General features: G+C 41.1%; 1 protein-coding gene across 2 annotated transcripts in view; it reads left to right on the top strand.

Annotated features, from left to right (window-relative positions):
- Positions 1 to 6,667: 6,667 nt before the first annotated feature.
- EDARADD (EDAR associated via death domain) overlaps positions 6,668 to 26,119 on the top strand; it is a 32,493-nt gene continuing 13,041 nt past the window's right edge. For both annotated transcript variants that reach the window (XM_075203712.1, XM_075203711.1), the window contains exon 1: positions 6,668 to 6,796. In XM_075203712.1, the coding sequence (XP_075059813.1) occupies positions 6,769 to 6,796 (28 nt within the window). In that variant the 5' untranslated portion in view covers positions 6,668 to 6,768. The remainder of the gene's footprint in view (positions 6,797 to 26,119) is intronic.

The following is a 26,119-nucleotide window of genomic DNA, read 5'->3' as shown; positions in this document are numbered from 1 at the left end:
GTTGCTGGAATTGCTGTTGCAGTACAATGAATGTCTCCGCCTTTTGTTAATCTTTACATTATTCTCACCAATTTCAGCCGCTGCCCCTGCTGGTGGGATCGTTCCTTCTCTTTGTCCTGAAACATTACTTTTAACATTACTTAAAACAACATACAAGTTACTAGTTACAGTTTTTACATTTTTGGTATTGGCTGTACTTACCGCCCCGACCACATTTGTCAGGGGGCGCGCTAACGCTCAGTTCTCCACGCTTTTCAACGGCTCTTTCCGCTATGCGCGCGCTTTTCGCCACACTTACTTCCGCTGTGCATTCGCTGCTCTGCCACGTGTTGCCTTCCATTTGCCACAACTTTAAACAATCATCATGTCTAGTTCTCACTTCTGTTGATCTAATCAACCACACCTTTTCTTTAACATTATCCAGTACCTCTGAATTAAAACTCCCTATTGTTGGGAAAGTCCTAACACAATCTTTGGTCATCTTGACCCACGTGTCGCAATACGACGTTGCGTATGCACCATATTTCTTACACATGAGAAATCTTGCTGAATCAATAAGGCCTTCCTTAGGCAGTACATTGGCCATCTCTAGCGTCTGCTTAGCACCCCTGTTGAACAATAGGGTTCCAGAAATATCACAATATCCTGCCTAAAAATAGGGTTCCAGAAATATCACAATATCCTGCCACTACTTTCAACACTCTGCCATCCGCGATCTACCGCTAGAGATATTTTACCGGCCCGTGGACGTATTTGCTACAAGCCGCGTCCACTCGCTTCCTCCCGTCTTAGACAAGGACCCCTAATACAGAAATATCAATGCGGACTAAAGGGTTATCAGCTCCTCGATTAACCCTGACTCTCCAACAAATCTGCTAAGTTTATTACAATTGGCAGCATCCGGTAAAGTCAATTACCGGCCTTGCCAACAGAATTCCTCCCCGTGCTCCCAAGTCGCAATCACGGCTTTCCTTGCCGCGCGGTCCGATCGCTTAAAGATACTAGTTATCAGTAAACGATGCGATTACTCTTGGGTGCTCGTCGCGAAAACTTGCTTTGTTTCCACCACCGGTATACCTGCTTTGTATACCGTACACCAGTTGGGCACCTGCCTTGTCAGACAGCAACTGACACTCTATTCCACACCCTCCAGTCCTTTGGCCTCTCCGGCTCAGTCTTGTCCTGGTTCACCTCTTACCTTGCTGACCGTTCCTTCTCCGTCACCACCTCTGGGTCTCTCTCCCCCCCATCCACCCTTCCAGTCGGGGTCCCTCAGGGCTCTGTTCTGGGACCCTTGCTCTTCTCTTTATACACCTCTTCCCTGGGTGAACTCATCAGCTCCTACGGCCTTAACTACCACCTCTACGCCGACGACACTCAACTTTACCTCTCCTCTCCTGATCTCTCTCCCTCCCTCCTCTCTAGGGTGTCCGCCTGCCTCTCTGCCATCTCCTCCTGGATGTCCTCTCGATTCCTCAAACTTAACCTCGCCAAAACTGAACTCATAGTGTTTCCTCCGTCTCACACCCCGCCCCCTTCTGATCTCTCTATCACTGTCGACAACACCTCTATCTCCCCTGTCCCCCAACTTCGCTGCCTTGGTGTCACCCTCGACTCCTCTCTCTCCTTTGGACCCCACATTCTCTCTCTTGCTAAATCCTGCCGCTTCCAGCTGCGTAACATCGCTCGCATCCGGCCCTTTCTCTCCCAAGATGCCACCAAATGTCTTATTCACTCTCTGATCATTTCCCGCTTGGACTACTGTAACCTCCTCCTCACTGGCCTCCCCCAATCTCATCTTGCTCCCCTTCGATCTGCTCTTAACGCAGCCGCTAGGCTCATCTTCCTTTCTCGCCGCTCCTCGTCGGTCTCCCCCCTCTACCAATCCCTTCACTGGCTCCCCTTCCCCTTCAGAATCCTCTTCAAGCTCCTCACTCTTACATACAAGGCCCTCGCCAACTCCACTGCACCCTACATCTCCTCCCTCCTCTCTATTCATGCTCCTTCCCGCCCTCTCCGATCTGCCAATGACCGTCGCCTCTCTTCTCCCCTGATCACCTCCTCCCATGCTCGTATCCAAGACTTCGCCCGCGCTGCCCCCCTCCACTGGAACAAGCTCCCTCCCTCCATCAGAACTTCCCCTAATCTGTCCAGTTTCAAACGGGCTTTAAAAACCCACCTTTTTCGTAAAGCCTTCCAGTCTCCCGCCTAATTACCTTCCTTTTCTTCTGCCTCTTCCCCTTCTTTCCCCTTCCCCTATCCTCCATTCCTCCCTCTCTCCCCCGTGTCTTTCTGTCTGTCTACCTTACCCCTTAGATTGTACGCTCCTTTGAGCAGGGTCACCCCTCCTCCTGTCTCACCACTGTTAACTCTGCTCTCCAGCAACCTGGTCGTCCTCCTCGAGGACCCTCTTCCCCCTGTCCCCTCCCTCCTCTCCCCCCCCGGGGGTCTCCCTATTATCCGTGCCCTCACTCTTGGGCTCCGTCGTACGAAGACCTTCCCCTCTCCCCTCCCCCGCCCTTGCTGTGCTTTGAGCTCACTGAGTTACTGTGCTTATTGTTTACTGTACTGTGCTGTCTCTCCTTGTATTGTAATTTCGTTTGTCGCTGTACGGCACTACGGACACCTAGTGGCGCCTTATAAATAAAAATTAATAATAATAATAATAATAATAATAATAATAATAATATTCAACAATAGATCAGACCTCAGTGTATTTAAAGTCACCAAATCACACGACATACACCTTTTCTGCGCAGAAAATCAAAGTTCCCAACAATAGTAATAACGTTTCAGAGGCCTTAACATGTGATCATACTATGCATGTATAACAACTATCAAAATGATTGTTTAACCTCGTGGAAATATTACAGGAAGTACACATATGCAAGGCAGGAAGTACACATACCCTATGCAATACAATACCCTTTAAAACGCAAAACGACAATAAAAAGAAACATTTTTCTTTCTTGTCCCTAGATTCAAGTTAGCGTTCCTTCAGATTATGCAACAACGGACATTCGGTTTCGCAACACAGATGAACAACAGGTTTTGAACACATTGCGTTCTTTCCCGTATTTGATGCGTCAATCCACCCTTTGTTGAGGAACCAAAAACCGTAAGCGTTGCATACCTGCCGATAACGTAACCTCCAACTCAGAGCCCCCAAATTATTAAAGCAATTCTATCGTTTTCAAATAAGCATTGCATAGGCGATTGTATTGTGTTTCCAAGGCACAAAGTAATTTATTTTAGCAGATGTAAAAAGTTAACAGTTCATTACATGATTATAATATAATATAGTACAGTACAGCACAGCCAATACCAAAAGATACATACATACCGCTGTATTCGCATGCGCTCGCTGAGCTCCCATGGGTACCAGTGAACAGTAGTTCACTCTAGAATACTGTGGTCAGAGAATGACTGAAGCTAGTGGGAGCAAAGCTATGATTATATACATTCAGTGTTACAGAGAGAACAATGCAGATGACGTGGCTTGCTTCTATAGGTCCAGACTTGAGGTGGGTCCAGTGTAAACAGGTCATAGGCTAGTTCAAACAACCCCCTCAAAGGCTGAGGGTCAACATTCCAGATGATTCTCCCACCCAGAAACCAGTTACAACTAGTCTATTAGCATTTTACAGTTTGGTATCACTCTGACTATTTATTCCCTAACATCAATAACTAGAGTATGCAATATGCGATTTCTTCGGCGAATGAACCGGACAGCTGCTGATGAATAGGGGATTGAAATAATATCAGACATGACACATTTCCTATAACCTGAACCTTAAATAACACTGAAGTGTACATATAATCATAATATATAAACTAATAATAAACTAAATACTATCTGCTCATAAATCACTGTATAACGGAACCAATATGAATATGAATTATATAAATAACTAAATGTTGTAATGCGAGTGTGTGTGTGCATATTTTACCCTGCGATCGCAGTATGCCAAGTGTAGCGTGGCATACTGAGTGCAATCGCACAATAAAACAATATTAACCAATATACTTTCGTTCATCCAATTATACGACTTCGACAGTTTTGATATTCCTTGACTAAAATATCATAAGCAGCATTACAGTTCTGTCCAGAGCTTGACCCATGTGTGTACTGTCCTCACGTTTCTCATAGAGAGCAAATTTACGTAGGATTACACCTGGTCACGTTGTATTCACCATTCTGTGAGCGCAGCCAAACACATCCACATAGCATCCATGCAGAGTTGCATTTCAAATTTGTTGTGTGTACACTTATACTACCCTGAAGCCTTCATTCTGTTCCCTCCCACATTACACTGGCACTCACACTATGTTCCCTACCACACTTACACCCAACCTGTCACAACAAACCTGGGATCTGGACCCCTGGGTCTGTCTAGTACTCAGCCCAAAGGTGCAGAGTCTAACGAGGCAGGGACCACTACAAGGAGGTATGAACTTTGTGGCCTCTGCCCCGCAGGTCGTGGCCTTCTGGGAGAGTGCTAGTTGAAGCTCATTTAGGAGAATGAGAGGATAACGATACTACTGGAATGGTGGAGAAGAGCACTGAGTAATGGGAACTAGTGGCCGGAGGAAGTCACAGGAGTAGCGAGCCGAGCACGAGAGGTGATAGTCTACAGAGAGGTACCACTGGACAGCAAGCTGTACACTAGGAGGTGATAGGTGGAGGTGATAGTCGGCAGACTGGAGATATCACTGGAGCAGCAAACTGAGCACAGGAGGTGCTCAGTCTGTGGACTGAACGAGCAAAAGGTAGTGCAGCAAGAGCCACGTCTGTGTAGGAGCCAGAAAACTGACACAAAGAACAGGCACCTGGCTGCAGGGATAGTTGCCTTAAATATCCTGTAGGGGGAGACAGAGCCAATGACAGGGAGAAAGGGATTATAAAAGAAATTAGGTCCACGCATCCAAGATGGCGGCCTCTGGTCCAAAGTGTGTCATTGTCATTCCAATTCATCCCAAACGTGTTCGATTAAGTTCAGGTCAGGACTCTGTGTAGGCTAGTCAAACCCTTCCGCATCAAACTTGGGAAACCATTTTCTGATGGACCTGGCTTTGTGCACAGTGGCATTGTCATGCTGAAACTAGAAAGAACTTTCTCTAAACGGTTGCCACAAAGTCGGACACATACAATTTACTAGAATGTCATTGTACCAAACTATGAGAAATAGCCCCAGAAAATTCTTCCTCCTCCACCAAACTTTACAGTTGACAGTATGCATTCACATAGGAAATGTTCTCCTGGCATCTTCCAAACCCCGATTCGTCTGTCAGGCTGCCAGATGGTGAGACGTGATTCATCCCTCCAGAAAACATGTTTCCATAGCTCCAGAGTCCAATGGCATTGTGCTTTACACCACCCAAGCCAATGTTTGGCATTGAGCATGGTGATCTGAGACTTGTGTGCATACTACTTCACAGCAAAGCTGTTGTTGCTCCTAGACATTTCCACTTTATAATAACAGTTCACTATTGAAGCTCTAGCAGGGCAGAAATTTTACTGACCTATGACAGTGCCACATTGAAAGTCACAGAGCTATTCAGTACTACCCATTCTACTGCTAATGTTTGACTATGGATGTTGCATGTCTGTGTGCCCTGCACACCGGACCCAGATGATTAAACTGGAGAGTCCAGTACGTGACAGCACCGCGATTCAGCCACCTCTGGATCACAAAGAGTATCCTGAAGCATCACATTGCCCTGGAGACACATAGCATATCTTAAGAGACACATTATACACACAGTATGCCATTCAGACTAACACCCAGGGAGAGATACCATTCATTCAAACATTGACAGTCCCATTAAAGCACATGATGACAGCAAGAGAATGAGGAACTCAACAGTGACAAAGCCTTTCGCTGTAGCATTAGGCTACTGGCGAAAGAGATAACAGCGGAGAACTGTCATGGAATGGATTTGTCATAGGAGCTGTCCTCATGGTACTTGTTTCAGAAATGGCTGCAAAACTAGATTCTTTATAGCTGCGACAGTCAAATACAATTTTGGGCTGGACTTTATAAATAGACCCCCTGCTCCTAAAATGGTAGTAGTTTGTTTACTGTTTCTATCATGTCAATTTTTAGGTGCATCAACAAATCCACAAAAGTAGACGCATCCCTCATTTTACAGTTGAAGTGGGCTAGAACCTTAGAATGTGTTTGGAGGAAGAATGGGCATACTTGCGCAAATAAAAAAGTTCTGTATTTTTAGCAGTTAACAAAATGTTACTTATTGAGTATTTCGTTTTTCTCCATACCATGTGTTATGCTAAGTACAGCATGTTAATCCTCTTTCATTTTGCCGGTATCCGCACCTTAAAAAGGAGAAAAAGAATCACAGGTGTTTGGGAGAATCAGACATGCAAAGAGTTAAAAAAAATTCTTCCAAATGTAGCAAATAATATAGACACTGATCACTGTGGACAATTGCCTGAGGCTCCTATTCTCACTCAGGGATCTGCTTCAGTCATACAATAAAGGTATGTGGTTGAATAGGCCTCTTTATGAATAGAGTGGGGAGGTGGTGAAGGGGGAGAGAGGTGTTACAGTCAAGTAATCAACATATCCAGTAGGTGGTGTAAATATGCTTCTAAAAAGACATTTGAAAACGTCACTTTTCCATACAAAAAAAGAGAGAGAGAAAGATGCTTATTGTACAACCAGGAAGTGAGGCATTCAGATCAGTTTGGAATATAACCCTGGCTGTTGTTAGAGACATTAAGGAATCCTGGGACAATACAAGCACATGGCTTCTGAGGAGCCTCACTCTGACAGTAAGGCTTATTCAATTCTTCTCTTCTTAAGTACAAGGTTATTAAAATGCATGCCTCGTTTGTATTTTTTATTATTTTATCACCAAAAAAATAGTGCTACCTCTTTCAACGCTTCTTTTAATAGCATGTTAAGGCAGAATCCTTCATGAAAGGTTTGCTGTTTATTTTGTGTGTTTTGAACTCACACAATCTGTCAGAACTTCTGAGGTCGTGGCTGTATTGTTAAGACGTAACCTTTGTTGTCAGCTTCCCCTTGAGTGAGAATAGCCTAGGATAGTGCAAGTGTCAGGATAAACACGGTGTTTGGAAAAATATATTTCTGCATTACTCCCCCTTTTAAATATACTCTTCAATCAATGAGATTATTGCAGTTGTAATGTCAGGTGCTTGAAACAAAACTACTAGTATGAAGGATGCCATTGTCTTACGTTGAAGATGAAGAAAATACTTTACTTGTATTGGTTCTGCTCTGCTCCAAGCAGCTTAATGGTATAATAATAAAATAACTGTATGTTTATACTTTTAAGTTTTTAGAAGCTTATAGGTTGGCTTGTGTTTGAATTCATTTTATTTGTTATAGTTTCTGTATATTCTTTTCTACCACCATAATCATTATTTAACTGGCATGTCCAAATGATTAAAAATTATTTTCTTTTGAGAACATACTTGCACTTAGTACATGAGAAGGAACTGAGTGCTCTACTGCTGCATTTTTGTGGCAAAACGTATATAGCGTTATATGTTTCACTATGATTGAAATCTGAAAAGGAGCAGTTCTGCATCATAAAGTTGATAAAATAAATTGTATCAAGCCCGGCCTGTTTGGACTATACATCAGATTAACAATTTTTGGTATACTATAGTGCTCTGCATTTTTAGTTGTGTCCTGTCAAAGATTAGAAATCTATTGCACTTGCATGTTACGCCTGTCTGTCTGTAAATACTTCATTTGTCAACATTTTAGTAGCACTGGCATATACATGTTGCTTAGTTATTTCTTGTATTTAAGACAAGCATTGTGTTTTTACTTGACTAATATTTTTGCAGTAATGCTTGTACACACTGGACACAATCTTATCCCAGTCAACGAACAACAAAATTATAAAAAGTTAAAAGTTATTTATTAGATGACACACGCGGGTGGCTAAACTGGACAGATTCAGCCAATCAGCACTTGTGCTAAGCAGCTAAAACACACAGGGCCTGTTAGCTTTGTGTTCTGATGACTGACCAACAGTGGTAAACTTTTGTAGCATTTTTCATAGGATAATTATCAAGCATGCCAGTTGATTAAGGACCACATACACACCTGTACCAAGGTCAATATCTGTTCCTGTGGCCACTTTTAGAGTTGTCACCTTTTGCATAGATTTAACAGACAAGGGACATCAAATATGTGTTGTATTACAAAGGAGATTATAGCTATCAATTTGTAGAATGTACTAAATAAATGATAGCTAGAATCTGATTGGTTTTTCAAACCCACCGGAAAACTCTCAGCTTGATACGTTTACCCCCAGAGCTTTCTCTCTAAAGATATGGTATATATTCTGATATATTTACAAATTACATGGGCTCTTTGATGCTGATAATTACATTCTGCAATTAGAAAAATTACGTACTAATGGGGGATTAAATAAAATTATTGAAGGTTAGCAATTGTTTATTGTTGTGTTCAGTGTAGTTAATGATTTCACTTCAGTTTTATCTTAAGGTGTCCGCTATTGAAAACTATGAACACGAACAGTGATCTGAAAATGGACAAAACATCCCGACACCTGATTGTGCAGATGAAAAGCTTGTTTGCATCCACACTAGCAACTTGCTGTTTATCTCATTGCTTAAACTGACAATAAAATGTATCTTTTTTTTTTTTGCACCCTTGGTACATTCAGTATGACCTGCTTTCACCACTTGATGACCAGCACTGTAGATAGAGGACATTGAAAGTGTCAACAGTACACATGAGCATCATAGTGAACAATGGATGGATCATGGATGGAGGCTTTTATCCTACCATGGCCACAGGGGAAGCACCCATGTGTAAGAATTGAAGGTGGTGTTGCTTGGCACCACGTGTGCATAATAGCTGAATTACTGTTGTGTTGATTTATGGAAAGTATTAAATGGAAGGAAGCAGTAAGTGAGGGCAAATTGTTTTAGATTAGGGTAAATTAACTCCAGATTGAAAAAAACAACCAAAACACATTTCTCCATTTACCAATATATATATATAAATAATATATATACCAATATATATTGCTGGTCAGCTCACTCAGTGGCTTAGTGGTTAGCACTCCAAAAACATACTAGTAGGTTAATTGGCTGCTATCGAATCGACCCTAATCTCTGTGTGTGTATGTTAGGGAATTTAGACTGTGAGCTCCAATGGGGCAGGGACTGATGTGAGAGAGTTCTCTGTACAGCACTGCAGAATTAATTAATGATGGTGATTGTCATAGGGTTAGCGGAACATGTGCCGTCTCCTGGAGTAGATGGTAGTGCAGAGCCGTAACGTAGAATTCTGGCGCCTGGGGCGAGAAAGGCAAATGCCGCCCCCCTAGCCCTCAATTTTAACCAAATGTACCTAAAATATTCCTAAATTGCGCCCCCCTTCAGCGTTGCGCCCTGGGCGGTCGCCCCTGTCGCACAGCCCTAGTTACGGCCCTGTGGTAGTGTACCGCAGCAGGGAAGTCACACAAATCTAAGGTTTTGGAGCAACTGGCCTAAGGTGAAAATGAAGAAAACTTAAAAATAAACATTTTGACTGTCCAGCACTAACTAAACACATCGGAACACCCTCTTTCCTGTGAAGGACCTTGTGTCCCACACACATATAAAATATACAACTTAAGGTCACCATTTGCAATGTCTCTCAGGAGCCATGCAACTGTTATGACTCGCAGGGCTCTCTGTCAGAGTTAGCTAGATAGATAGATAGGTAGATAGATAGTTAGTTAGGGATAGGTAGGTAGTTAGGTAGGTAGTTAGAAAGCTACCTTGGGTATTTAGATAGGTAGTTAGTTTAGTTCGTAAATAGATTAGATAGATAGTTTAGGTAGATCAGATAGGCAGATAGATTAGCTAGATAGATTAGATAGGTGTTAGATAGGGTCAGTTAGGTCTGTTCTCTGTCAGAATCTGCCCTCAATCATGCTGTCATTTCCTATGTAGTGCCTCACCTGGCCAGCCTGTCTCTCTTAGTCCACTCAGCTGGCTTCTTCATTATCACTTGCAGCCTATTGGTTCTGCTCTCCTTAAATAGCCGGCCAATCCTCTGCAGAATTGCCGGTAATACGTTTACCATAGTGTTCTGCTTCTTTGTGGTTTCCCTGTTACCTGTTCCTGTTGTTTCCTGCCGACTTGTTGTATCCCTGTGTACCAGACTGGTTCCGTTCCTGTCTACTCTTCATTGGATTTCCCTGTGTACCGACTCGGCTCTGCTTAGACTCTTCTCATGTGTCGATATCCCGTGTGCCAGACCTGATTTGGTTACTGACTGTCTCCGGACTATCACCGGTACTGTGGGTTGTAGTTACCCCTGGCAACCGCCTAGGAATTGTTTCCCTCCAATCTCCGGACTCCCACCGGTACTGTGGGTTGTAGTTACCCCTGGCAACTGCTTACGTTCGGATCCATCATCTTTGCCTATCACTGCAAGTTCTGTTCCTTTCCGGACTAGCACTGGTAAAGAAGCTGCTGTGTATCAGGAGACCTCTCCATCAACTGTTCCTTTATTTATTCCAGTGGCCACGAGTGATATATCAGTCTTGACACCATCTACTCGGTGTCTCTCCTAACTCCCGCCTGCACTTCCTACTCTATGTCCTCAGTAACTCTATTCCTGGGTTCTCCCCAGCCAGTGCACATCTCACGACCCTCTGTTTGTCTGCATCCAAGCCTGTCCCCACCACTAGGGACAACAGTGAACACCAGGCGTTCGGAACAGACTCCGGGTTTTGCTGAAAGACAGAGGAAATTGCCTAGCACTGTTTCTCAGTACCTTGCAGGTGCAACTCCTGATTACCAGCACTTGCTAGCTGGTTGTAAAATCCAAAATGGGTCTTATAAAAGTAGCCCACCCTTCTCTCTCCATTTATTTCACAGAGACCCTTATATCGGGCCTTCCTATAGCCGAACGTACACTTGGGGAGATTTTTTCCCACACACAGACAATGTCACTGGGGCTTAAAAGCATATAAGACCGAGAGCTTGGACATACTGTATATCTCTGTCATTCACCACTTGCCCAGTGCTTCTGTCACAATATATATATATATATATATATATATATATATATATATATATATATATATAAATCAGATACAACATTTAAATCACCTGCCTAATATTGTGTAGGTCCTCCTCATGCCACCAAAAGAGCTCTGACCTGTTGAGACATTGACTCCAGAAGCCCTCTGAAGGTTTCCTGTGATATCTGGCTCTAACACGTTAGCAGCAGATCCTTTAAGTCCTGTAAGTTGCAAGGTGGGGCTTCCATGGCATGGACTTGTTTTTCCAGCACATTCCACAGATGGTCGATTGGATTGAGATCTGGGAATATGGAGGCCTTAAACTCTTTGTCATGTTTCTCAAACCATTCCTGAACAATTTTTGCAGTGTGGCAGGGTGCATTATCCTGCTGAAAGAGGCCACGTCCATCAGGGAACACCGTTGATATGAAGGGGTGTACTTGGTGTGCAACAATGTTTAGGTGGGTGGTACATGTGAAAGTAACATCCACATAAATGCAGAAGATTATCACACTGCCTCCACCGGCTTGCCTTCGTCCCCTTGTGCATCCTGGTGCCATCTCTTCCCCAGGTAAACAATGCACACACACACTCGGACATCCAGATGATGTAATAAAACGTGATTCATCAGACCAGGCCACCTTTTTTCTTCATGGTGCAGTTCTGCCACTCACATGCCCATTTTAGGTGCTTTCTGTGGTGGATAGGGGTCAACACGGGCACTCTCACTGGTCTGCGGTTATGCAGACCCATATACAGCTAGCCGCGATGCACTGTGTGTTCTGACACCTTTCTATCATAGCTAACATTCACTTTTTCAGCAATTTGTGCTACAGTAGCTCTTCTGTGGTGTGAACCAGACGGGCTAGCCTTCACTACCCAAGCGTATCAATGACTCTGTCAGTGGTTCACCAGTTGTCCTTCCTTGGATCACTTTTGGTAGGTACCAGCAACTGCTTACTGGGAAACAGCCACAAGACCTGCCGTTTTGGAAATGCTCTGGCCCAGTCACCTAGCAGTCAAAATTTGGCCCAAAGTTGCTCAGATCCTTACACTTGCCCATTTTTATGCTTCCAATACATCAATTCTTAGAACTGACTGTTCACTTGCTGCCTAACATATCCCACCCCTTAACAGGTGCAATTGTAATGAGATAATCAATGTTATTCACTTCACTTGTCAGTAGTTTTAACGTTGTGGCAGATCAGTGTATATCTGAGGTTAAAATGGTGGCATTGTTATAGAATTGTTCGGCGCTGCGGAAACCTTGTGGTACCATATAAATAAATAATAATAATATAGAGGTTATTTATCATATTGCGAAGTTAATTTATCTCCTCTTTCTGCCTCCTCCGTTTTAATAGAATTCCACTGATTGAAGTGAATTGGAAACTCTCCTATGTCACCTGACATCACTCCTGTGTGACTAGAGGCGCATTTCTCCTTTCAGTTGCCATAGAGATTGATACCTATGGGTAAATGTATGAAGCTGAGAGTTTTCAGATTCTAGCATTTATTTAGGGCATTCTACAAAATTAAAGCTAGAATCTGATTGGTTGCTATAGGCAACATCTCCATTTTTCAAACCCGCAGGAAAACTTTCAGCTTGATACGTTTACCCCCTGGTCTCAGAAATGTAGTTATATAAATGTACTATTATATTACAGTGCATACATTTTATCAAATGAAATTAAATGAAGAGAAGAATGCCAAGGACAGTGTGGGGAGGATAGTGGGATTTTAAAAGCTTTTAAGCATAGTGGAAAAGTGTTGCATTGTGGCTGATTATGTGGTGATGCGGTGTATTTGGTTTTGAGTGAGAGAATACTATGTTATCTAAAACCTCACTGGCAAGCTGTTCACAAAGAAGATTTACCTTTCAAGCTTTATCAGCGCAATGTAAAAGTACAAGTTTAGGTTTATATCTCCTACTAAATCTACTGGTGTTGGCCATCCCTTTAGTAGTTAGTATAACCTTATGATAAAAACAGTCCCATCTCTCAGAAGCGACAGTAGGCAGTGTGTGGAGTGAGTAACAGCCACTGCCAATTTCCATCTATAGTAAGCATACACCAATGTGGAAGAACACTGCTGTGGAATGTTGGAAGCTGCGACCCACATTGTCTTTGGTTTGCTGTTGTTTATTATGGAAATGATGAGCGTATTGGGACTTGGGCAGAAATGTGTGGAACAGGAATGCAGTTGTTTTCCTTGATCATTTGTTCTACTTTGCATTCACAAGTCTTCTTTGTTTGGATTCAGTCAGGAGCTGTATTTGTTTCAGGTAAAGAACACTTGAGAACAACACACACTTTTCATCCGTGCTTCTGTTCATTATTGTATTAAAGTAGCAGGTTGTCATTCTGAGGCTTTTATTGCCATTTTAGAGGATTTTTGTACATATTTTATTTGGTACTTTTGTTTAGTAGGAGCTCTAGGGAGCTATTTTTATAATCAATGAGCCTAGTGGTGTAGCAATAGGGATAGCAGCCCAGGGTATCTGAGGCAACGTCGTGGCAGTTCTTAAGTGCTACACAGAACTAAAGTCACTTGATTCTTTCCCTCTTTTTGCCACCATGGAAGCTTGGGCAGTTTAACAGTTATAGGAGGCTCTCTAAGTCAGGAGCACTGTGTGATGACAACACTGTACAGCAATCCTGCGAGAATTCAGATTATGTAGGGCAGCATGGTGGCTCAGTGGTTAGCACTTCTGCCTCACAGCACTAGGTCATGAGTTCAATTTCCAACCATGGCCTTATATGTGTGGAGTTTGGATGTTCTCCCAGTGTTTGCGTGGGTTTCCTCCGGGTGCTCCGGTTTCCTCCCACACTCCAAAAACATACTGGTAGGTTAATTGGCTGCTATTAAATTGCCCTTAGTCTCTGTCTGTCTGTGTGTGTGTATGTTAGGGGATTTAGACTGTAAGCTCCAATGTGGCAGGAACTGATGTGAGTGAGTTCTCTGTACAGCACTGCGGAATTAGTGGCGCTATATAAATAAATGATGATGATGATGTATCCAAAAGCTACTAAACAGACTGGGCTGGTGATTCTATGTGTCTGAGGAGCCCTGGCGCAGATTTTGATCTGGGGCTCTGTGGCCTTTAGTTCTGCCACTGGATGAGGATCATGGCAGTAAGACAAACAATTTAATTAGAATAATGTTAAGGCAAAAATTATCTATGTAGTGCACTTGACATGCAAAGAATCCTTTACTAAAGCAGTATGATGCTTGTTATTTTACATCAGCGTGCTAGTAGAGCACATAGGACTCCATCAACAAGGTCATTTTAAAGACGGCATTCATTTTTTTCCCCGTTTATTAAGGCTGGCAGTGAAAAGCAAACTTTGGGTCACATCACAGTCCCTATAGAAGTCTATGGAGACTGCAGTTATCAGCGTTAGGAATCTCAGATTTCTCCTGCTGTAACCCCTTGGTAAGTTAAAAGAACAGCTGCAATGACCATTCTCTAGAGAAAACAGCTTTTTGTCTTATCGGAGCTTAGTAAATAGACCCCCAAATTCAAAAATAATACAGGCGCAGGGAGGGCTCTTTGATTTGATGCCAATGCTACATGAAAGTGATTGCTGTCTCCAGATACAAAACAAGAAGGAGGTTTAATTAACATAAATGGTGTTGGACCGTTTGGTTGCCAGACGATTGTTATTGTTAAGATGAATGACTAGATCCTATTGTCTCCACCTTCCACTGTGTCTTGTCAATACCAACCATACCACAACACAGAAATACCAGTCCCCGGTAGCTGATAATGCATCTGCCTAACACACACTTTCCCCACCAACAACTGCAATTGTTATTCTGCTACCTTATGTATCAGGTGTTCCCCAGACCTCTTAGAATGTCAGCTTATTTGGGCAGGGCCATGTTTACCTTCTGTTAGTGTATGTAGTGTATTGTATCATGATCCCCTCATTGTACAGCACTGTGTAATATCTTTTAAGTAAATAATAATCATTTACTGGAGTAAGACACAGTCAATATTAAAAAATTGTGGTTTCACATGCATATTATTATTTTAATTATCCTATATTTATATAGTGCGGAAGATCTGATATTATATTCTTTATATGCTATATTATTTACTGGTATTTTGATGTATGCTTCACAAACTCCTCTGTACTAACTGTAATCTTGTTCCAAATAAAGTAAATAAAGATTTATTAACCAGGCTGTCTGTGCCTCAAAGTCACAAGAATGTGGACATTTATTCTTATGATGGAGTCACATATACAGACACAATCAAGAACTCAGCAACATTGTAAAACAATCACTCATAGGGCCTGAATTATTAAGGAATGAAATTGCCGATATGTGCCGTATTTTCGTTAGATTGCTCTGCGAATGCCCAGAAACTAACTATACGCCAGAGAACACAAGTGTGTGCAATTCATAATCGAGCCCAAAGGACACTTACAACAGGCTACGATTTCATGGTTGGAACGGGGAGGGGAATTGGCGTATGTACGTAATCAGTGTACAGTAAGGATGTGCCGAACTCAAGCACACGCATCAGCGTCCGATTCAAACTTTGTGCGTCTCTAAGGTATGTGTTTCTCTCTCGTATCACTTGCACCAGCTACAGGGCAGACGTAAGTGCCGAGTGATAGTGGTGATTGTTGTGTATACATGCTAGAACATGTGCTTGCAATCAAGAACATCTGTAAAATGTTTTTTCAGTAATGACTTAATTATCAACAGGTGACGATAATTTAATACTTTTTTTTTTTTTCCTGTGCATTCTGCTGGGATTTTATATTCCACACGTGTAATGGACGCATCCTGCAGTGTATTGTGTCTGTTAGAGCAGAGCGTACCTAGACCCATAATCAACAAGAGATGTATCTTCAGATCCGCTTCTAGTTGAATACGGCCGTACGTATGCCCGAATTACGTGTGTTTGTAAAACAACGCACAATACGTTGGTTTTGCGTGCCTTAATTAATCAGACCCCCATAATGTTTTGAAAGACGACTTTCATCAAAAAGAAATATGTCAGTTTTTCTATCTCTTTAGAAAAGATTAACACATGAAAGTTCATTTACGAAAATACGAACATACAGAAGCACAGATTCTATTGGCGTACATGTGTCTAATTGCCCACAGGCACACATTCTGCTTTAAAGAACTGACCACAGAATATAAGTCTGCTCCAACTTTGGAAAAAAATAGAAACATTTTTAAACAATGTAAAAAATGGATGCATTTGCTAATAATAGGAACATGACGTCACAAAACGCTATTTACAATTTCGTAAATTATCATTACGAAGTCCAAAACTGTGTCCGTCAAGAGACAAAGATCATAGGATAGATTTACTAAAACTTTGAAAAAGAGAAAAGCATAGTTGTTGTCAATAGCAACTAAACAGATTTTAGAGGGCAGCACAGTGGCCTAGTGGTTAGCACTTGTGCGTCACAGCACTGGGGTCATGAGTTCAATTCCCGACCATGGCCTTATCTGTGAGGAGTTTGTATGTTCTCCCCATGTTTGCATGGGTTTCCTCTGGGTGCTCCGGTTTTCTCCCACACTCCAAAAACATACTGGTAGGTTAATTGGCTGCTATCAAAAAATGACCCCAGTCTCTACCTCTCTGTCTGTATGTATATGTCTGTGTGTGTGTGTCTATATTAGGGAATTTAGACTGTAAGCTCCAATGGGGCAGGAACTGATGTGAGTGAGTTCTCTGTACAGCGCTGCGGAATTAGTGGCGCTATATAAATAAATGATGATGATGATAGAATGTAACTCATAAATGATTGCCAGAGTCTGATTGGTTGTTTAGGCATCATCTCCACAATTCCTTTTTAGACATTTTAGTGACTGTACCCCCCATGTCTGTGAACACACTACATAAGAGGACCAATAAGATAAACAAGTGATTCAGACTGTTAAGAATGTGTTAAACGCACCGCTGTTTAGAGCGCGCACTTGTTTCCTTGCCTTGCAGCATTTCATACATTCGCTGTCTGATGGAAAAGGGGCATTTTTGAATGCTAAAATGAGTATTTATTGTATAAATTGTCCTCACTTGGTAGAATAGTATATTACAAGTTATAACACCCCTGAAGCTGCATAGTTTACCTATACATAAAATATGGGGTTTTCAAACTTGTCAGCAATGATTTTATCATTTATCTCTTTTTGACACCTGGAATTACATTGTAATTCTATACATCTCATTTATTGTAATTATAGACTGAGGGATACATGTTTGAATTTAAACACGGCCTCCGGTATTACATAAATAAATATATATATATGGCGGTATGGAAAATGTGAAAATATGTGACTGGAACTTGATAATTTTACAATTGTGGCATTCGGAGAAGTGGCGTTATGGCATATCACCGTATACCAGTCTGTTTCAGTCACTGTATGTATATCATACTTACCTACTTTCTTCAGCTCCCTTCCGGGAGCCAGCCAGTGGAGGGGGGCGTGAGGGGGCGGGGCCACGCAAATCGCCTCATTTCGGCCCCGCCCCCTGTGACGTCATGACGTAAATTGCGTCATTTGACAGCGGGGGGCTAAACGCCGCGATTCATCGGGAATCGCGGCGTTTGGGATCTAATTCTGCCCACTTCACTAGGAAGTGGGGCACTTCCTAGTGAAGTGGGCAGAATTCGGAGGATTGCCACAATCGCCCGGGAGTTCAGGAGACTCTCGCAAAATGCTGGAGTTTCCCGGACATTCCGGGAGAGTTGGCAAGTCTGATGTATATGTGTATATATAATATGTCATGCTGAGTGGAAATTCAGTTGTTGGTGTGCCACCTTGTTTGACATTAACTGGAACATACTCTATACAACCTGAAGTTCGCTAATCCAGCAACACTTTGATTTTGTTTGTCCTGGATAAGGAAGTTTTTCAGATTACAGTTTACAAATCAAAAGAAAAGCAAGAAAATCAGTGTCTAGCTTGGGCCATATAAGATTCAGCTACCCTCAGGCCCAGTGGTTTGTTCTTGTGTCACTAAAGCTGTTAGAAAAGTTGGAAGATGACACACAAGACAATAGCGGTCATTTGCAGTCATCGTCCAATCACATTTACTAATATTTCTGATAATGATTTTATATCCATGGGGTTGTTACAAGCCTTAGTGGTGATTTTCGGACCACACCTGCTGCAGTATCAAACTAATTAACCAAGATCAACTGTGAGATCACAGCATGTGATGTAGCCAGCATTAGACTCATTTCATGCTGTTTGTAATGCTGAATGAATTATTTCCTAGCTTAGCCCGTTCTAGCAAGCGCTTTGTCACAGCACAAGTGTTTCATTAGTATAATATTATACTACAATCATGGCAGATTAGACATTTTCTCCAAATACAGTTCCTGGGTTATAGTTATTTTTGTCTTAGTTTTTTCTAGAAATGTTAAGCAATTCCTATTGCTACAATGTATTATGTACAGGGAACCTCCTGATTTATTTAAAAAAAGGAATGAATCTATACTATACATTGTTTTTTAAATGTGATTTTTTTTTATTCTATTTAATGGCATTAACAAACAAATGTATACACAGCTGTTACATTACCTATAAACAGGGTTTAATGTATACACAGGATATTATAATTAACCAATATCCATATAGCAACAACATATTATGCCTTGCTGAACAGTGAATATCTAACCATTCACGTTAGACCCTGCCACATTAGTAGGACACACAGGCTATATTCTGTACCACACTAACACACACATTAGTACTAATCTATAAGTACGTTTTTGGACTGTGGGAAATATCTGATTAACTGTAGGAAAGGATAGTCAAACGTCATGCAGATAGTTCCCTGCTTGGAAAGTAAAGCCATAGTGCTATGAGGCAGCAATGCTAACCAGTGTGTCACAAATACTGTATTCTTTCTACTTGTTGAGTTGTTCGCTTCCATGATCTCTGATTCAGATAGGAATTATCACATACATTGCATGTTGAGGTTCCCCAGTGACATAGTGGCCTATGTATGATAGGAATAAAAGCCCTTTCTCAGGTGTAAATTGTTGTTGGAGGGAAAAATGTCCTATAGATGAAACCTGTTTTATCCCTTTCTGTTTTAGATTATACTATTTCATCCCCCACAGAAGTCACGTTATACCCCAAACATGTGCTAAGAAATATTGTAAATACAGGTCTGTGCATAAAAGTATATACGAGATTGAGGAGGTTTTCCAAAAATAAACAGTTGTAAAAAAGATAAGGAGGGCTGGTTATGTAAGTAAGTAATGGTTATCAGCAGTTTGTTCTTCAACATGTACACATGTCAGTCTAGATAAAAGGCTATTAGTTGCCTGTGTTCTACATGTGTGATTTAGTCATAAACAAGAACAGTAATTGATAACTTGTATATGTTGACAGGCTTTATGGACTGTTAGGTTTATTTATCAGAGTAGCAACTATGTTCTAAATATATAATATCTGTATCTCTGTTAAGTTGGTTAAGCTTCCTCACTACAGTAATACTAAATCAAGAGATTGTTTTATGTTGTTTCAGGTTTTTTTTTTTTACATGATCTCACACTTTTTATTTTTATTATTTGTTAATTTGCACTTTGCTATTGCTTCTGCATTTTGTCACATACATTCTAATTCTAGCAGTTTCATATAAATGTATGTTTTAGGCATAGTGTACTGGGGTGTGAGCACCCATTGTATTCACTTTTCTCCAAGCAACATCCGTATGTAAGAGACTTTGAACGGTCAGTTCTAGAACCAACCTGTTCACTGGTACATTCATAGGTCTAGACTGATCTAGATCCTAGTTAGTCAGAGTATTAAAACATTAGCAGGATTACATCAACCTATAGCTGTTTAGAGCATGAAATATTTACAGGGCTGGCAGCGGCGCACGGAGGATTGTCGGGGGGGGGGTTTCCCCCCCGCCGACCCAAAAAAAAACAAAACGCAGCAGCTCCGTTTCGCCAGCTCTGTCCTATACAGCAGCCGCGGCGCTGTCTAAGAAGCGTCTGCGGCGGTGCTGTATACAATACTGTATACAGTACAGTACCGCCGCGGACGCTTCTTTGACAGCACCGCGGCTGCTGTATAGGACAGTGGCCACTTAGTTAGCGCAGGGGGGGGGTTTCTAGAGACTCAGAAACCCCCCCTGCGTGCGCCACTGGCTGGACTGATCTGTTAGAGCACATTCACAACGTTGACCAACCTATTGTGGACTATAACGTTCACTAGAATGTTCAGTAAATTTTGCACCATATATTTGTTTCACAATAATGTGAGCTCCCTTTTCTTAAGAGACACTTCTCATATGCATGCAGTATATATGAAAAATAAGTCATAGGGGCAGATTCAATTCGGAGCGAGGTGATGCGATGGATTTCTGGAACATTCTGCAGAGATACATATTATTATTATTATTATTATTATTATCTTGGACTTATAAGGCGCCACAAAGGGTCCGCAGCGCAGTATATTACATATACAGAAAACAGAACCAAGACACAACATGATACAAAAATGTATACAAACACAGGTGACAGGGTAAAGCAAATCAGATTATATCTGGGACAGATAGTGAAAGGGATGGTAGAAATCAGCGAGAAGAAGGCCAAAGCTTAAGAAGACAGGGAAAACAGGGCTAGGGAAGCAGGCCAAGAGGTACAGAGGGTGAAGGAACAATAGAAGGAGCACACAAGGAAAGAGGGCTCTGCTCATGAGAGCTAACATTCTAAAGGCAAGGGGGGACACAAATAGGGTCTGAGTTTTTACTAAAATATAGGCTCCTCTTCCCTCACGTTCCATAGTCAGGCGATGGAAATTGAGCAGAGATTTCTGTACCGTTATTAGCCGGCAAAGTGCGCAGCCAGACATTGAGGTGATATCTGGCAGCACCTCGCTGCTACCTGAATGTGCCCATAATGTGGCAGTGACCCTGGAAATTGTAGACAGCTAACAACTATACCAAAGGCTGGTTTGCTGAATGTTAATGATGCTTTTACCGACACACCAGTGCTAAAGTGGTTTCTACCAGCGTTATATGCAGGTCTGTTTGCAGCATCCAGTCCCATTGCACGCTGTGTATCTTGCCAAATGTTAAGAGCAAGTACAACCATAACTCAATTCATGTTTCAACAAATACAGGATTAACATGCGTGTCTGCCATGCACCTCAAGTCTGTGCATGTAATATTTATTTGATGTGGAAGTCTCATGTCAGCAGACACTTCCAGGTTTCTTTTTTTTGTTTTCCTTGGTATATAGTGTTTGTAAGGCTGAATATAACAAGCATTAGATTTATGAGCTGGGTTAACCCTGTCACTTCTGGTGGCCAACACAGAGTAGTAGTGTCACAACATACTACATAGTATATTGCAATTGAAGAGTGGGGTCAGGTTAAGTGTTGTATCTGTAAATGGACTAAAGGTATGAGATCAATGATCAGGTATTATGCCCTTGCTGGGGAAAGTTGTTAGCAAGTTTATAATAGTCCGAGGATGATTTATTTTCACGCTGAGCAAATAACCAGAGAAAAATAAATAAACAGACAAAAATAATGTTTGCTTTTGTTCTGAAACAATTGTAAATAATGGAAGTTTGCAGATTATTTTGTTAGATAATGATTTAAAAATGATGACAAACTCTATAATGGTCTCTGAATTGTCCTGATGCTACTATTTGTACTAGAACATGTGAAATGCCTGATTACATAGAGAGTGTAGAGAAATGGAAGCACTTCTGCCAGTCCCTCACTGACTCCAGTATGTTTATATGTAGCATGTATGTAGCCGTGACTATACAGCCTGTGTGCTGTTCACAAATAGTTAATTTTCCCAAAAGGAAGATCAGCCACTCAGGCAACGTGAAAATAATCTATTACAATCTACACAGTCATTGTTTTCTCTCTCCAATGACTTTAGAACTCACTATTTAAGGAGGGATTAAAATGCCATAACAGAAATATGCTTCTGTCTCCCTCAGGGGCTTTTAAATTATACCACTTAATAACTCCATGGCATGGTTGAATATAAATCAGTTACAATTAAAATGTGGTTATGAGTATTGTATAATTAGCATGTCCTTAATGGATAATTGTATAGTTACTTGCTGGGAGATGTAGTGTTTTCAGTATGTTGTACATAATGGGCCTGATTCATTAAGGAAAGTAAAGCAAAAAAAAGGAGTAACTTAGCATCTTGGCAAAACCATGTTGCATTGGAGGGGGAGGTAAATTTGAAATGTGGGGACAGATTTATAGTTGGGCTAGAGCAGGGGTGGGCAAACCTGTCCTCAAGGGCATATCCAGTTCATGTTTTTAGGATTTCTGTCTGTAGAAACAGGTGGGATAATTACTGACCCAGCCAAATAGATTAACTCAGCTGTACATGATTAAAGAAATCCTAAAAACATGAACTGGATATGGCCCTTGAGGACAGGTTTGCCCACCCCTGGGCTAGAGCATGTCCTAGATCAACTTTAAATTTCAATGTAAACATAACGCTATCAAGTATTTGTGTGCTACATGAAAAAACAGCGAATTTTTAACTTATGTGCAAAATAGTAAATTCATTTGCACCCCTTGCATTGCAACATGGTTTGTCCAGGAGAAAACTTACTCCTTTTTTGCTTTACTTTCCTTAATAAATCATGGCCAATATGTATGATGTATTGAATTACTTGCTCAATGGAATCTATGGTTAAAGAGGCTTCTGTGCTATATTTTTGTGTGCATTTCTAAATATTTACACATTTTTGCTTAGGAGCATCAGGGAAAGCAAACAGGAGAATTGGATGCTTTAAACAGGGGATAACACATCATTTTAACTTCTGTCTACAAGTCCTGAGTCACAGAATAATTGTAGTATGACTGGACAAGACTAAATTATCAGGGAAACCTCAAAAACACAGGAAACTGGAGGGGAAGGAGACAGCTGTTTATTATAATGTTAGAAACATCAGCACTTTAGTAAGCAGGTCTACCAATTAATATGTTGTGTCTTAGTTTGTCTTCAAAACAGCCTGAACTAATCAGGGAATGGACATAATGAGGTGTTGAACATGTGACCCACAACTCTAATGTGTTCAATAGTTGATGCAAATTAACTTATAGTGAATATCTACTCATATAATTGCAGATAATTGGTTTAATAGGGAGACCACTGCATTAAGCTGAATTCACTGTCATGTTCCTAGAACTATTTCAACAACTTCCTAATTTTGTGATGGGTACACTGCTGCCATGAAGGAATTCACTATGTTCAAGTATCCTGTGGCATCCAAGTACCTCAAATAAAAAAATAATTTAGAAAGATCATTCACATGTCAGAAGATATGAGCGATACTACTCTGATCTACAGAATATCTAGAGACTTAAAAACTTTATTTTAAAACAATAGTAACTGTGCTTCGCTCTAATATAACACTTGGAGGAGCATCGTGGCCCGGATGTGAACGACAAACACGATTGGCAACTAGGCGGAAGGGGGGGGGCATGGCCCAGTGTGGTTAAACCCTTTGAGAAAGTCGTGAATAACGAAGCGCATCAGTGATTGGCGGACTATAGCCTCCACTTGTAAACAGTGCTGGGACGTGTCTCTTCACCTGGCCAGGACGTACATATCTTAAGAGGAATGTTCCTATTGGTGGACTAGAGATAAGCCTTCTTATATGATTCTAATGTATGGGAATTTAATTGCCTTTTATGCTTAATACATTTTTGGATGATTAATTACTTATTTTGATCATACTGTGACATCTGTTTTGGAACATATTACACTATCTGCTCCTTTTTGTTTGAGCCATAGCTTCGTGTGTACTTTTATCCCTGGAAGTTTGAGGATCTAATACCATCATATACATCAGATAAGCATACTATCTGTATCGTTTTGGTACGAGTCACATTGGCACTTTTTGCACTTATTTATTGGTTTTTAAAGTTTTACACTATGTGTTGGCGCTATCTCTTTATCTTCTGATATATATATATATATATATATATATATATTTATATATAATACTGTGTCACACGATCAGTTTGTAATGTTTGAATTCCCATGGTATTCCCTTTCCTGCCTCTTTTGCTCCTCCTTATTACCAATCAAAATACTTCGAAAACTATCCCCCCTCACCCACCCCACCAAAAAACGCCTTTTTCAAAAATGTTTACTGTAGGATGAAAATGAGCAGAGATGTTCAAACTCAGTCCTCAAGCGCTACCAAAAGTTCATGTTTTCAGGATTTGTTCAACATGCACAGGTGACTTAATGTATTTTTCAGGGTCTGTAATTATCCCACCTGTTTCTACAGACATAAATCCTGAAAACATGACCTGTAGGTAGGTATTGAGGACTGGATATGAGCACCTCTGAAATAGGGTACATTGATGCAGTGGCTCATGTCTGGAGTTCCAGATTTTGAACAGGTAGTAAAAAACAATGTTTTACTGTGTGTTTGAATATTTGTTTCTAGTTATAAGTGCACTTTAACCACAGTTTTTATTGTAAACGTCATTAAAGTATAAGCTGCACCTGGAAGTTGTTTGAGAAGGATGTCTATGCCTGTACATGTGCTAACCATGGCAGCTTCCAGATGGACACAGAAGGGAGCATTGCTAGCTAAATATGCATTTTAAGTATATTTGTTGTGTCACAATGTACATTTTCATGACGCAGTCATTTGTATGAAATGTTGATTTTTACTTAATTGTGCGGTGTAAGATTGCAGTGTGCTGTGTCAAAACCAAACAGAGCCTTTCTTTGTCCTCAGCAATGAAAAGATTCTCATTAGTTGGTTCTCTTCCAAGAGAATGTTAAAGTTACACTGCTTTTTTTTGTGACCATCACAATCTAGCAAAGGCCAGTGCAAAAATATCCATTACTGTCATTATAAGGGGCAGTATCAGTGACATGGTTTTAATTTAATCATGATTAATCAGAGTATTTGGTGCCCAAAGTTGTTTTATACCCTGTGCACCCCCAATTAAAACAGACATAACTGGAGTTACTTAGAAAAGAATCATATCCCCTTCCATCTTCCAGAACATATGAAAATATTTCTCCAACTTAACTTCTCTGGAAAACGTATTAAATAAAATACCTCGGTGACAACATCACTAAATCCTATGATCAATTATATAAAGATAATTATCCACCCTTACTCAATAAGATTAATCAGGATAACATATCATGGATGGGTAGAATCAATGCACTAAAAATGGATGTCCTCCCGAAAAGCTAACACCTGTTTATCTGAAACCATAAAAACCAAACATGTGTGAGAAGAACAATACTGACCAGGGCATCTGTCGCAGGGGGTTTTGTGTTACCTCTTTTTTGCATATATTATGATGCACTTGTTTGAGCCAACTGCTAGCTTGGCAACTAAAACACAGATCAAATGCTGGGTAGACATCAGGGGCAAGCTGGGCTAGGGGGCATCTGCCCCCCCCCCCCCGGGCCTGTCCCATAGTGGGCTACCTGGTCACTGGGCCAGCTGCATTTTTTCCCCCTTTAAAATGTTTCTAATAGGCTGCTGAGTTGAGTCTTGCCCCCAGGCTAACATTTGCCAGCCCTCCCCATGTAAACACTAAGAACGATCTGCTAGAAGAGAACTGCATCATATTTATCCCTTGGCTTAAAAAACAAAATAGACTCTTACAACTTGTTTTCTTGGGACAATGTCAATAAAAGTCTCCTCCTGTCAGCCCACCCCTCACCACCCATCACCATTGTTGTCTTTTTGCGACCAACCCCTCTTCCCACCTGCACAGTGTGGTGAGATGGCCTCCACATACAAAGCACTAGATATCACATGATTTCATCGTGCAATATGAAAAAAAAAATTGGAATAATAAACTCTACTAACATCTTCAATGACATCACTTTCTCCATACCAACCTTAGTTTAGTTTAGTATAACTTTAAAACTTGCAATCACCTCACCCCTCCCCTGTTATTTTTTCTCCCTACCCAATAACCCTTCCTCTTTTTACCTCACCTTATAATTAGCTCATTTCAACTCCTAATAACTTATCATGTCATCTGCATATCCTAAGACAAGCCTTTCCTCCATACTGGACAAATTTGCAGAACACAGGAT

The sequence above is a fragment of the Mixophyes fleayi genome, chromosome 3 (assembly GCF_038048845.1).
Source record: "Mixophyes fleayi isolate aMixFle1 chromosome 3, aMixFle1.hap1, whole genome shotgun sequence".
In the NCBI taxonomy this organism is placed as follows: Eukaryota; Metazoa; Chordata; class Amphibia; order Anura; family Limnodynastidae; genus Mixophyes; species Mixophyes fleayi.
Note: the sequence above shows the minus strand (reverse complement) of the source record. Positions and strands in the feature narration are given on the sequence as shown.